This window comes from Podarcis erhardii (genome assembly GCF_964252035.2).
Source record: "Podarcis erhardii genome assembly, chromosome: Z".
Lineage (NCBI taxonomy): Eukaryota > Metazoa > Chordata > Lepidosauria > Squamata > Lacertidae > Podarcis > Podarcis erhardii.
Genome location: NC_138504.1, coordinates 20,224,886 through 20,238,129, shown reverse-complemented (window position 1 = coordinate 20,238,129; position 13,244 = coordinate 20,224,886). Strand labels below are relative to the sequence as shown.

The 13,244-nt window shown below is 43.8% G+C and overlaps 1 protein-coding gene across 9 annotated transcripts in view; it reads left to right on the top strand.

Moving 5' to 3' along the window:
- ZNF185 (zinc finger protein 185 with LIM domain) overlaps positions 1–13,244 on the top strand; it is a 65,024-nt gene that overhangs the window by 20,715 nt on the left and 31,065 nt on the right. For all 9 annotated transcript variants that reach the window (XM_081847988.1, XM_081847985.1, XM_081847989.1 and 6 more), the window contains exons 2-8: positions 5,442–5,519; positions 6,123–6,258; positions 7,457–7,531; positions 8,336–8,398; positions 9,211–9,249; positions 10,131–10,199; positions 11,454–11,522. In XM_081847988.1, the coding sequence (XP_081704114.1) occupies positions 5,495–5,519; positions 6,123–6,258; positions 7,457–7,531; positions 8,336–8,398; positions 9,211–9,249; positions 10,131–10,199; positions 11,454–11,522 (476 nt within the window). In that variant the 5' untranslated portion in view covers positions 5,442–5,494. The remainder of the gene's footprint in view (positions 1–5,441; positions 5,520–6,122; positions 6,259–7,456; positions 7,532–8,335; positions 8,399–9,210; positions 9,250–10,130; positions 10,200–11,453; positions 11,523–13,244) is intronic.

The window sequence follows — 13,244 nt, the reverse complement described above, 5'->3', positions numbered from 1 at the left end:
CTAAAAAGCAGGAAGCATATAGCCAAAAAAGAGAGTGGCGTAAGAATTGCATATGTTAATTTATTACTATAGATGCACAATTATAAATGGGAGAGATTCAATATCATGCTCTTCTGATCGTTCTGTCAGTATAAACATTTCTGCCTCTTTCTCCCCCTGCACACTGTTCTGGGTGTTCTCCTGACCCCCTCCAGAGCCAATTTGGGGGCGGATTGGGGGCACAAAGAGAGGGGAAAAGAGGAAACCCCATTATGCTAGTGGGAGCCCTTGCACACTGGTTTACTTGAATCTGGCCCATTGAGCTGTATCAAATGTTAGTCATAGAGTAGACCCCTTGAAATTAAAGGACATGACTTAATTCCAATAATTTCACTGAGTGCATTCTGAGTAAAAAGTTAGTTGGATACAATCCTGTTATTGAAATTTAAAGAACAGTACAATGCAGTTCACTTGAACAGGAGAGCCTGTGACCAGGCCACTGTTGATGGGGCATATTCAAGAAAACTGTTCTCCCTTCTTATGGGTATTGTTAAACTAGGCTTAAACTGCACAGCCTTTCAGAAATAGGACTCCTTCAACTAGAATTGGGATGGGGAACCTGTAGCCTTCCAGATGTTGGACTCCAACTTCATTGGCCATAGCCAGCACAACCAGTGGTAAGGGATGATGGGGGGAGTTCTAGTCCAGAAACCGTGTTTATGGAAGACAATCTTACTTGGCTACGAGTGATCACCAAAGAAGAAGAAGAAGGAGGAGTAGAAGTATGATAAAACTTCAGTGGATGGGGGAATCCTAAAGGGGCAACAGCTAAACAAATCCCAATGTACCATACCTATGTTCAGTGGACATAGAATGCTAAGTGTCTCTGGGGTGGAACAGGAAAGATTCCTGTAAAGAGTGCTTGTACCTGTAACATGCTGGGAGGAAACTGTCAAGAAAGGGCAGGGCTTGCTACTATTTCATGATTCATGGTTTGGGGAGGGGAAATGAGCACCGGCAAGGGCTGTTTGTTGTTCCCCAAAGCCATACCTGGCAAGTGCTTCCAACCTGCCTAGTTCTGCATGAATCTGCAAAGCCAGAAATTCCAGTGCAACCTGAGTGTCTGGGATGAGCTATTCCAAGTTTAATTGAGAAAAAGAGGCAGTCTAGACCTGTTGATGAGAGAGCCTTGGCGTAGCTAGTACATACATTGTCAAGTCTCTGAAAAATTAGACGGCTGCTTTAGTGTGGGTCTGTCTGAGAGAAAGGACAGGATGAAAGTTGTGTGGCCTCTTAGTGGTTTTATAACACAGCAGCTCAGGTAGGATGCCCCACTTTGCAGAGGACAGCCTTCCAGTTTAGGGGTAGGGAGCCTGTGGACACCAGCATTGCGCTTTCCATTTTTAAGTTCGGAATAGAGTAGTTGCTTTGGAAGACGATCATCAGGCATCCGCACAACATGACCAGTCCAATGAAGTTGATGTTGAGGAATCATTACTTCAACACTGGTGATCTTTGCTTCTTCCAGTACACCGATATTAGTTTGCCTGTCTTCCCAAGTGATGTGTAAATTTTTTCGGAGACACTGTTGATGGAATCTTTCGAGGAGTTGGAGATGGCGTTTATAAGTGGTCCATGTTTCCTGCAAACCTTACAGATCTCTTTGTAGATTGACACTCCCCCCCCCTTCCTGCTTTGTCACTGCATTTTAAATTTTTTTAAATGTCATTGATTTGTTAACCAAAAAAAAAATGTGCAGGTATAAAGAAAGAAAACAAAGGATCAAAAAATGTAGACCATAAAGCATCACAGCCGGGGGGGGGGGTACAGCCGGGGGGGGGGGTACAAGAGTACAGCTGTTCCAAATATATAATAAAGCATTAGCTCATACAAATATTCCCTTTACAAATAACAAAATATATGTAAAAATAAAAGTTTTCACCACCTGTGGGTTCCATCATTACTGAGGTTCTATAAAGTCAAGATGAGCCAGATATTTGCATAGGTAAAGGTAAAGGGACCACTAACCGTTAGGTCCAATCGCAGACAACTCTGAGGTTGCAGTGCTCATCTCGCTTTACTGGCTGAGGGAGCTGGCGTTTGTCCGCAGACAGCTTCTGGGTCATGTGGCCAGCATGACTAAACTGCTTCTGGTGAACCAGAACAGCACACGGAAACACTATTTACCTTCCCGCCAGAGCAGTACCTATTTATCTACTTGCACTTTGATGTGCTTTCGAACTGCTAGGTTGGCAGGAGCAGAGACCGAGCAACGGGAGCTCACCCCGTCGCGGGGATTCGAACCTCCGACCTTCTGATCGGCAAGCCCTAGGCTGTGTGGTTTACCCCACAGCGCCACCCGCGTCCCTGATATTTGCATAGACACCCCATTTGTTGGTGGCAGGGCTTTTATTTCAGCCAGAACTCACCAGAACTCAGTTCCAGCACATCTCAGGTGGATGCCATTGCCATTCTAAGAGAACAAGGGAGAAGTTCATGGTGAGCTGCAGCACCTATTTTTCTAGAAAAATGGCACTGGCTGGTGACAGAATTTGCTTTGCATGAGTGGGCTTTGTAGTACATTTCACAGAATATTCTCTACAGACTGCTCCAACTTCTCCAGCAGTTTGGGGATGAACCCCAGTGCATGAATGTAGCTTTCAATCATCCTTGGTATGATGGTTGCTGGGGTGTCAACATGCATTTCTCTCTTCTCATCCGTGACATGTTGGAGAGTGTGCCTGTAGTCTCAGTACCTCTGATACTTCAGTTCTTTGCTATTATGGAAACTAACATATTTGAGGGATCTGGGTGGAGATCCAAACTTGGTGCCCTGGCTAAAACAAACACCTTGGAATCAAGGCAAGTTTCTAGTACTGGGGAAATAAGTTTTATTTCCTGCTTTTAGTGCTGTCGACACCAGTTCTTGACAGCTGGGCTGACACATTTACTGTTTAGGATTGCATTGTGATAAGGAAACAAACTAGTGCACAAATATGCATGACAGAACCGGGATGCCAAGCGGTGGCTAGGGAGGAGGCGGAAGTAGCAGTGCTTACTTCATCCTAAAGCAATGGGAGTGGCTCACTGTCCCTTCCATCTTATAGACTAACAGTGAACTCATTCTCTGAGGGCGGATCCTTACGTACATAAAAAAGGGTGGTAACAACAGGTTTGGGTGACAGCCAAGGTTTGCAAAAGTGCGAGAAAACAGCCTAGGGCCAAAAACAGTGTGCTCAGTAGGCATGGAATGCTGAATGACTGTTGTGTGTGGGGCAGAGGGTTGGAGCTAGAAGCTGAGTGGAGTATCTTTGGAAGGGTATGGCTGGCTGGCTGGAGTCCTGAACAAGAGCACTCCAAGGTAACAAGGTCTTGTGCGTCCAACTTGTAACTGGTCAACACTATGATGATCAAAACTCTCCTCTTCCTCCTTTCTCCTACTTCCCACAGCTGTGTCCAGGATGTCACTGAATCTACATCCCCTTAGAATGTCTGAGTTCAAAATGTCAAGGGTTGTGCTGGCCGTATGTTTTGCCTTCAGGGCTCCCTTCCTCCTTGAGTAGGCATCCTCCTCCTCACCGATACTGGCAAACAGAGTTAGCGGTCGAACAAAACATGGAAGATCACAGACTCCCCATCCTGCTTGTTATATGAGGAAAGCTGAGCATTTTCAAAGCAGTTTCCTACAGCTGTCTTCTCCTCCCTCTTCCTTCCCTGACCCACCTATTTGTGATTCTTAATTTCTCTCTCTACAATCAGGATAAGCTTTAGCTCATCGCTAAAGTCATATCACAGACACCACACATTATAAGCCGTTGCTTCCTCTCTCCGCTTCTATTAAGGTTTTTGAGTGGAATACTGGAACACACTTGCCAAATCCTCCCCCCCCAAGCTGCTGAATCAGGAGCCCAGGGGCCTCCCCCCAATCTGCGTTTTGGAACACAAGCAGCTCAGCTGCAGGGAGAATGCATGCTGATCTCAGCAACCAACCTAGATATTCTCTCTCCTTAGAGACACTCTTCTAGGCAGCTCTACCAACTGTTGATCTATCAAGACAAGAGACCTGCACAGCCAGCAGTAGAACTCCATATTGTAGAATCTTGCTGACAGCTCATAAACCTTAGGAACACACACACACACACACACACACACACCAATCAATTGAGACAGGGGTTTCCATATGTCGACTGCCAGTGGATGTGTTCATTCAGGGTGGTCTACAACGTGGATTTGTTGTTAATTGCATTTTTATTGCTTCTTTTATTTCTCATACATTGTTGTTTTTTTGTACTGCAATGTTAATGTAATCAATTTTTGTAGTTTTTTTGTACTGCAATGTTAATGTAATCGATTTTTGTAGAACCCAAGCAACAACTTCCTTAGTTTATGGTACATTTCCTGACATTTATATGTTTCCTGTCTTGTACCTTGAGATAAGAATTCTTAAGAAGAAACATCCATCTAGTTCAGCATCCTGTTTCCCTACAGTGGCCAAAGAGGTACTTCTGAAAAGACTGTAACACAAGAAGCTGCCTGATAGCAAATGGGCCTATCTGTTCATCTGTCTAGCTCAGTATTATCTACTGTGATTGGTTGTAGTTCTCTAGGGTCTTTGCTACCTATGTGAGCCTTTTAACTAGTGATGCCAGGGACTGAAGTTGAGAAATTCTTCGTGCAAAGTCTGTACTCTGTTACAGAGCTGTAGATCACCCAACCCCTTAAGCAGGCTAGGAATGAAATTGCTTCTCCCGCCATTGTTCTCCAACAACTGGTATCCAGTGAAACATTGTCATTGGTTGCTTCTAAATGGCCTGTTTACTTATTTTGAAGCAGGTTTACTGAACATAAGGACCAAAACCACATTCATTGTGCAACCAGAACTTGCTGGTATGCAACTGGACTCCACTTGCAAGATAACAACAATCAGGAGGGGGCCACTGGACATTGAGGTTTCTTTAACCATTAGGGCTAATCATTTCTTTAAACACAAGAGCTCCAAGTTCTTTTTCTCTGTGCCCATATTTCTGTAAATCCAAGGTGGATTTACAAAACAACATTTGGATTTACAAAACAACATTTGGATTTACAAAACATTTATTGGGTGGGGGGGTTGGATACCTCAGGATGTTGGACTACACGAAAAGCCTAAAGGTGCCCACGTGTTTTAAAATGTAAGTCTGTTTACAAAAAGCTCACATGAGCTCACATGCAAAGATAACATTTGCATTCATTGCCTCACCCCCTTATGTATCTGGCCCTGTCCACCAGCAGCAAGTGGCCCCTGGAATGTTTTCCAGGATGGAATGTGGCCCTCTGGCTGAAAAAAATGTTCCTCACCCCTGCAGTAAGTAATGCAACTGTTGGAAGAATCATAAAAAATAGTCCATTTTCTAGAAAGTTCAGCAATGCCTGTAGTACTTCCAGTCTCATTAATAACCTGGATTTCATTCTTCCCTTCCCAGTTATACCTGCTAGCACAAAACTCTGAATATTGAGGAAGGAGGAAACACAAACCATGCTGTCCCTCGGCGTTGTGAAAGGTAATGAACTGCTGCATAATTCTTACTCATTCTCAAGGTAGAAGTTTGCAGCTCATTCTGCAGGGCTCTACTTTTAAGCTGCATAGTAAAGGTAAAGGGACCCCTGACCATCAGGTCCAGTCGTGACCAACTCTGCGGTTGCGGCGCTCATCTCGCTTTATTGGCCGAGGGAGCCAGCGTGCAGCTTCTGGGTCATGTGGCCAGCATGACTAAGCCGTTTCTGGCGAACCAGAGCAGCACACGGAAACGGCATTTACCTTCCCTCTGGAGTGGTACCTATTTATCTACTTGCACTTTGACGTGCTTTCAAACTGCTAGGTTGGCAGGAGCAGGGACCAAGCAACGGGAGCTCACCCCATCGCGGGGATTCAAACCGCCGACCTTCTGATTGGCAAGTCCTAGGCTCTGTGGTTTAACCCACAGCGCCACCCGCATCTCTTTATTAAGCTGCATACCCTCCAACATTCTTCAGATGAAAATAGGGACATTTCTCACTGCCCCCCCCCCATTTTTTGTCCCCTGTAACAGAGCATTTCCAATCAGAAGAAGGGCAAGTGTCTGCATTATGCAAGTGACTTAACTAACACTTTGTGCATTCATTAGATGGCGTCATTCTACCTAGTGATGAGGATCGAAAGAGGATCATCACCCAGATGAAAGTGCGGACAACACTGAAAGGGGATAAGAGCTGGATTCAGCAGAGATCGGACCATGAGGAGGAGCAGAACCACAGCCCATTGTAAGTAGAGGCATTCACCTGCCTTGCCTGCGAGATTGCTGCTCCATCTGTCCAGTCCTCTTTCCAATGCTGCCAAAATATAATATCTCAATCATCACCCAACTTCTCAGAGAAAAGTTCACAAGGGATCAGACTTCAGATTTTACATTGTGTGCTGTGCTATTGAATATGAAGAGCCTTGTATTTTTTTAAAAAGGCGGTTGACGAGCAGCTGGTGTCTGCCAGAGCACTGAGAGACATTGGCATGCAATTGATAGATCCAGAGCACCAAAGATCCATTTATTCACTTTCCTCTGAAGGTGCAGCCTGTAAAGAGGGAACAACTAGGATTTTAGATTCTTTGTCAGCTATCTCATATGTAAGCAAGTGTATGTCTGAGGTTTTTTGTTGGTCCTAGCCCAGGAGAGGGTGGAACCTTTGGCCCCTGGGCCAATTGCCCAGCCAGGTTACAAGTTGTCCTGCAAGGCCATTTCTCCCAAACCGCACCTGGCTGTCTATCAGCTGGTGTCCCTGCAGGGAATACACTGTCAAAGCAGACCCCTGCAGCCAAAAGGATTGAATCCCCACTTCACCAGCTGGTGAACACAGAGTTCAGTCCTGAAGGGTGCTGCTTTGCCAGTGCATTCTCTGTGGGGAATATACTGACAAGGCAGAACCCCCTCACCCTTGTAAGTCAGTTTTGCCAGGTGGGCAGAACTGCCCATCTATCAATTGTCCAGGGGTGGAAGAATCTGTTCTCTCATATTCTCAGTTTTCCATTCTCCAAATTTTGCAACAATTTATAATCTTTTTAATTAGAAAAAAAAATCATGAAAATTCTTCAGCATTTTAGTGTAAGTTTCTCCAGATAAGTACATTTTTGTACAAGCAGTTTTGACCAATATACACATTTTGCAGAAGACTTCCTGTAACATGGTGAATTTTTGTATATTATGATTCTCCTGCTTGGAGAATAGCACCTCAACATTCTGATAAATGCAAATTTCAAAAAATTTAAAGGATGGTTGTGTTTTGGTTCTCCAGACTTTATGGCGAAGGGTGTGTAATGAATAAATATTGATAGAATATAAATATTTATATATTGATTTAAATATTGATAATAATAACTGAAAGAGCATGAAAGCCTCTTTCACCAGAGCTGCTTCCACCACACTGATTTCTCACTTTTGCCTCTCTTTTCCCCTCTCCTGTCCAACAGGCATTCACCATTGAGGACCAGGGGCACCACTGGGAAATCTCCTGCCTCACCAAAGAGTTTGTCACCGACTCGCAGGTGCCTTTGACGAACCACCTGCACACATCTTGCTTCCTTTGGGCAATTCTGTGTGGGCTTTGTAGGGTTTGAGATGCATTCTGGACTTAAAACATTTCGAGATGCAGCAGTGCCACATTTGCCCTAATGGACCAGCCTCCACTAGAGAAAAATCAATGTATATTGAGAATGCTAATTACATAATAGACTTTGTATACAGCTTGATGTTTACTTAAGAGGAATTGATTTTTAAAAAAATAACAAAATATACCCAAAAATATACTTTGCTTCCCATACAGGAATGGTAGACCTTTCTTGGTGATAGAGGACATAAGAACAGCCAAGCTGGATCAAACAAAAGGCCCATCTAGTTCAGCATTTTGTTTTCGCAGTGGCCAACCAGATGCTTATGGAAAGCTCTCATGCAGGACATAAGGACTCTTCCTTTGGCTGTATAAGGTCCCAGGTTCATTTGTCAGTTAAAAGGAACCCACATTGCAGAGCTGGGAGGATGCATCTGCATGATATTCTGGGAAGCTGTTGCCAGTCTGAGAATATAATATTTGGTTAGATGGGTCAAGAATCTGACTCAATATGGTATAAGACAGTTAATTTATATACTTCTTAACATGGCAGTTGCCTCAACTGCTCAGCTACCTTCAAAGGCTACTAGGCAAACATTAGTCCACATAAAAGTCAAGTGACAGTAAGCTCTTCCTTAGCCAAATGCAATAGGACCCAAATTCCATCATGAATTTGTGATGGTTTATCCTGCTATGATGTTGTCTTTTGTCATCTGGTAACATTTCTCTCCTGTTCTTCCAGATTAGCCTTTGCTGAACCACCTTCCCAAGCAGAACCACAGTCTCCAAAAAGTTATTCCAAAAAGTTAGTGACTTCCTTTTACTGCAAAAAGTAGGGCACTTAATGCGGGAGAGGTGTATAGTTACCTTAGATAAAGTTTGGCATTGCAGGTTGTAGTCTGTGAATTTCAGTTTGTGCATGTGTTTATTGTAATTCTTTGTAAAAACTAGCTATCAAAGTTCTCCTGAACCAGGCTAGGAAATGAACATCGAGCAGTTGTAAATCCCACCTTACAACATAGCTGTCAACCTTCCCTTTTTTTGCGGGAAATTCCCTTATTCCAGCGCCATTTCCTGCTACTTCCCGCTGCTATCCCGGATTGTTAGATATCCCGTAGACTGTCCCCGGGACAGGTGAGGCTGCTGATCCCTTATTTTCGAGGCTGCTGATCCCTTATTTTCAAATCTGAAAGTTGACAGCTATGCCTACAATGAGAGAGGAACTTTTAAAACCCTGCAATTCTTCTCTGGCTTAGATTAAAAACTGAGCTGGAGAAGAATTTGCAGCTTCTCCCCAGCCAATATCTACCATCCTATCCACCCCAGCTCCAAACTCAGTAGTTCCTTCCTTTCTCAGGTAAAAAATAAATGGCACAGGATGGATGTAGTTCTTCCAATGATTCTTCCAATGATTTTAAAAAACAAAACACACATTTCCCCAACAACTTGTTGACCACTGGGGCAAATGTAGTTTCCCCACAACAGCAGTGCTTCTCCATGGAAATATCTTTGTTTGTTCAATCTTTCCAAAGCCAATAGTTTGTATAAAACCTTAAGTGTTATGCCTCTGTATATTTTTCTCCTTTTGCCAATAATGTATTTCTGTTCTCTACCTAGATCTCCCAGTGCCACATCACCTTCTGGGTACCTCATCAGGTGAGAGAGATGGGACCGGAAAGAAGCAAAGCATTTTGTTTTTGATATAGAATCATAGAATGAAGGAGTGTCCACCACCTTCTAAAAAAGTCACCTTCCACTCACAAACAGCTCTTAATGTCAGAAAGTTCTTCCTGATATTTAATCAGAAATTCCTTTCTTGTAACTTGTATCTATTGGTATGGGTCCTACCCTTCAGAGCAGTGGAAAACAAGCTTGTTCCATCTTCTACAGGACAGTCCTTATATATTTGAATATGGCTATCATATCTCTCCTCAGTCTCCTCTTATCCAGGCTAAATATACTCAACTCCTTCAACCATTCCTCTTAAGGTTTGCTTTCCAGACCCTTGACCAAGGCAGAATACAACGGTACTATTATAATAGTAATTATGTCTCTTAATAAGGACACTAGACTTCTGTTGATGCAGTCCAGAATAGCATTAGCTGTTTTTTTGCTGCCATATAACACTGTTGACTCATATGAAGCTTGTGGTCTGCTAAGATCCCTAAATCCTTTTCACATGTACTACTGGCAAGCCAAGTGTCCCCCATCTTATATTTGTGCAGCTGGTGATTCCTGCTTAAGTGTGTTCTCCTGGTGGTGCAGCAATAAAATTGCCAGCACATTTGCAAAGCTAAGGAGGGTCTGGTATAGTTTCAAACTGGTACAAATCCACCTAACAGTAACCTTGCCCAGCCCACATTTTACCAGATTCTCTGCAAGAATATCATGGGGGACTTTGAAATCAAGAGACACTTATGTCCTTATGGAGATCAAGATACACAAAGTCCACAGCATTCCCAGATCCACCAAGCTTGTAATGTGCTGCATGATCTTGGAAGTTACTTACATCTTTTCTCTCTCTGTCTCTCTTTTAGAGGGGTTTTCACCAAGACCATTGATAAGACTACTCCTTTGAACACAGCATCCAATGGCTCACAAAAGAGGTGTGTTTGATTAACCCCTGATCTTGGGACAGACACATGGCTTTGTCAATGAAGTCAAATTCATACAATCCAAGCACACCCCTTGCCAGAAATAAGGGTGTGTGGGTTAAGGATGGGCAATCATTTCAGAACCATCAGAATATAAATACAGGTAGCCCACATTTGTCTAAAAAACAGTGCCTACTCAGAAGTAGTTATGATAGAATGGTAGACTCATAGAGTTGGAAGGGATTCCATGGACCTTCTAGTCCCATGGTTCTCAATGTGGGGCACCCTCCCCCACAGGGTGGCAATTTGATTTTTAAGGGGGGAGCAATTTGAGAATGAGTTAGACCAAGTTAATGGCCTTTTAGGCTCCCTCCACAACTGGGGATGCAGGTGGTGCTGTGGGTTAAACCACAGAGCCTAGGACTTGCCGATCAGAAGGTCGGAAGGTCCCTGTGACAGGGTGAGCTCCTGTTGCTCGGTCCCTGCTCCTGCCCACCTAGCAGTTTGAAAGCACATCAGAGTGCAAGTAGATAAATAGGTACCACTCTGGCAGGAAGGTACACGGCATTTCCATGTGCTGCTCTGGTTCGCCACATGACCCGGGAGCTGTACACCGGCTCCCTTGGCCAATAAAGCGAGATGAGCGCCGCAACCCCAGAGTCAGTCATGACTGGACCTATTGGTCAGGGGTCCCTTTACCTTTACCTTTACCTTTACCTTTACCACGTGAATAGGAGTTTACTTTTTTAACAACAACAACAACAACAACTTTGTTATTTATACCCTGCCCATCTGGCTGGGTTTCCATAGCCACAACAAAATAATAAGAATTATATGTCGGGGGGGGGGTTCCAGGATTTTAGAGATGATTATGTGGGGCATGGCCAAAAAAAAAAGCTTGGGAACTACTGATCTAGTCCAACCCCCTGCAATGCAGGAATGTTCAGTGGGGCTTACTCCCTGGTAAGTGTGAATAATCCCAAAATTATTAAATTGTACTATGTCCAAGAGTGTAATTGGATAGTCTTGCTGCACACTTTGTCCTGTATCAAGTAAAAATCTAGAAGCTTACTTAAAAGAAAGAAAGCTGGACATTAGGAAAGTGGGGTGGCTAAGAGGCTGGGACATCCGTGGATACAAAACCTCAGACCTTTGACACTACAACTTCTCCACACTCACCGTTATATTATGAGGATATAACCCTGCAGACATATCACTTCTGTTTGTTCAAACCACTGATTATTTCTGGGTGTGTTCTGCTTTCAGTGCCAAGAGCGCCAGCCTGCCCCGCTTCAGTCAAGGGCACAAGATGAGTACTGAGGAGTACAAGAAACTGTGAGTATACCCAGAGGGGATTTGCTTCCCTCCTCTAAAGAAACCCCATCTTGGTCAGGGCAGGCGCCTCATATGTAATGCTCAACAGAACTCAATCACAGGCAAGGAAGACACATTCTGATTGATGCGGGGTTTTGTGTGTGTTATTTTTACAAAAAAAAGCCTCAAAGTGAATTGCCCCACATTTTAAAAGATCAAACTATTTATCCAGTGTTTAAAACTAGGTACGTAGAATAAGCACAAAATAAAAACCGAAAGGTGTTTATCCAGCAACATCAATAAAAAGGATGCATCCAGCCCAACCTTGCTAAAAGAACAATGTTCATTTATTATTATCTAGATTCATATACCACCCTTCATCATAAGATCTCAGAGCAGTTCACAAGATAAAACGCTGCATATTTGCTCAAACATTATCACTTTCCACAATAAAACTGCACAACCTGACAATTAACAAATAAAAACAACAAGAAGAAAAAAACTTGGATTCTTTTTTGTTTTGTTCCTCTTTTCGTGTCACGGGGAGATTTCTTATAGTAACATAGGAAATGGCCTAATACAGAGTCATACCATTGGTTCCTCTGACTCAGTATTGTCTACACTGACTGGCAGCAGTTCTCCGGGTTTCAGCCCTACCTGGAGGTGCCAGGAATTGAACCTGGGACCTTCTGTGTGCAAAGCAGATACTCTGCAACTGAGCTACATCCTTTTCAGCTCCCTCCTGCAGCCCATCTGCCCCATGTCCCATGCCATTCTCAAGGAGCTCCTAAGGCCCAGGATCATATTTCCAGGAGGAGCAGGGTGAGGCAGATTGAAGGGTGAGGCCGGGTGGTCTAATTCTGGGAACAGGAGCTATGCTCCATTCACTGAATAGAAGCTAGAATCCAAGCCAAAGGCAACAAATGAACTAAATTCCCCCCACTCCCGTTACTTTACATAACAACGATGGCAGTTATCTGTCAGTACTGGAAAACAGTCAGACACTCTGTGACACAAAGCGCCTTTTAGTTTCAGTCGCTCTCTCTCCATCTTTCATCTTCTTCCCGGTTTTGTTGCTTTGCTCCCTCCTTTTTTCCTTTCTCTTCTCTCTCTGGTTGTTCTTCAGCTCTCACTAACCACCATCACCCTCCTTGCCTTTCCCGCAAGCTCTGTGCTCCTTCTTTCACTTTATTGGTTCAGGAGAAAAAGTAGGTATAGAAAGTACTCTTTGTTGAGAAAATCCCAGCAGAGATTTAAAATCACAAAATATGCTGTAAAACAAAGGGTGGAAATATAGGCTATTTAGACCTTTAAAATATGTCTTTCCATGTGAGTTCCAAAACAGTCCCCTCTTACCCCAGTATAGCAGAAGACCACATGTTTAGTAAGTTACAAATGGTTTACTTACAAACTCTCCAAAGGTCCGGTTCATGTGCTTTTCCACACATCGGTCATGAAAGTTGCACAGGCAGCAAGGCCGGCCCACCCGTGAATCAAGGTGAGGCAACTGCCCCAGGTGGCAGGATCCACAGTGCAGGAGATCTCATTGTAGGTCTTTATTCCACCCTTGTTCCTGATGTAGAACATCCCTGGTGGGGAGGAAGGTACCATGTCTTGGGGTGGCCCTTCATGTATTAATTAAACTTAAGCATGTCAGTTAGATGAGGCTGGTTATCTCACACGCTTTCCCCACATCCTATGATCTCACAGTCCAGATCATTCCCTCCCATTCCCAAAGTTCAG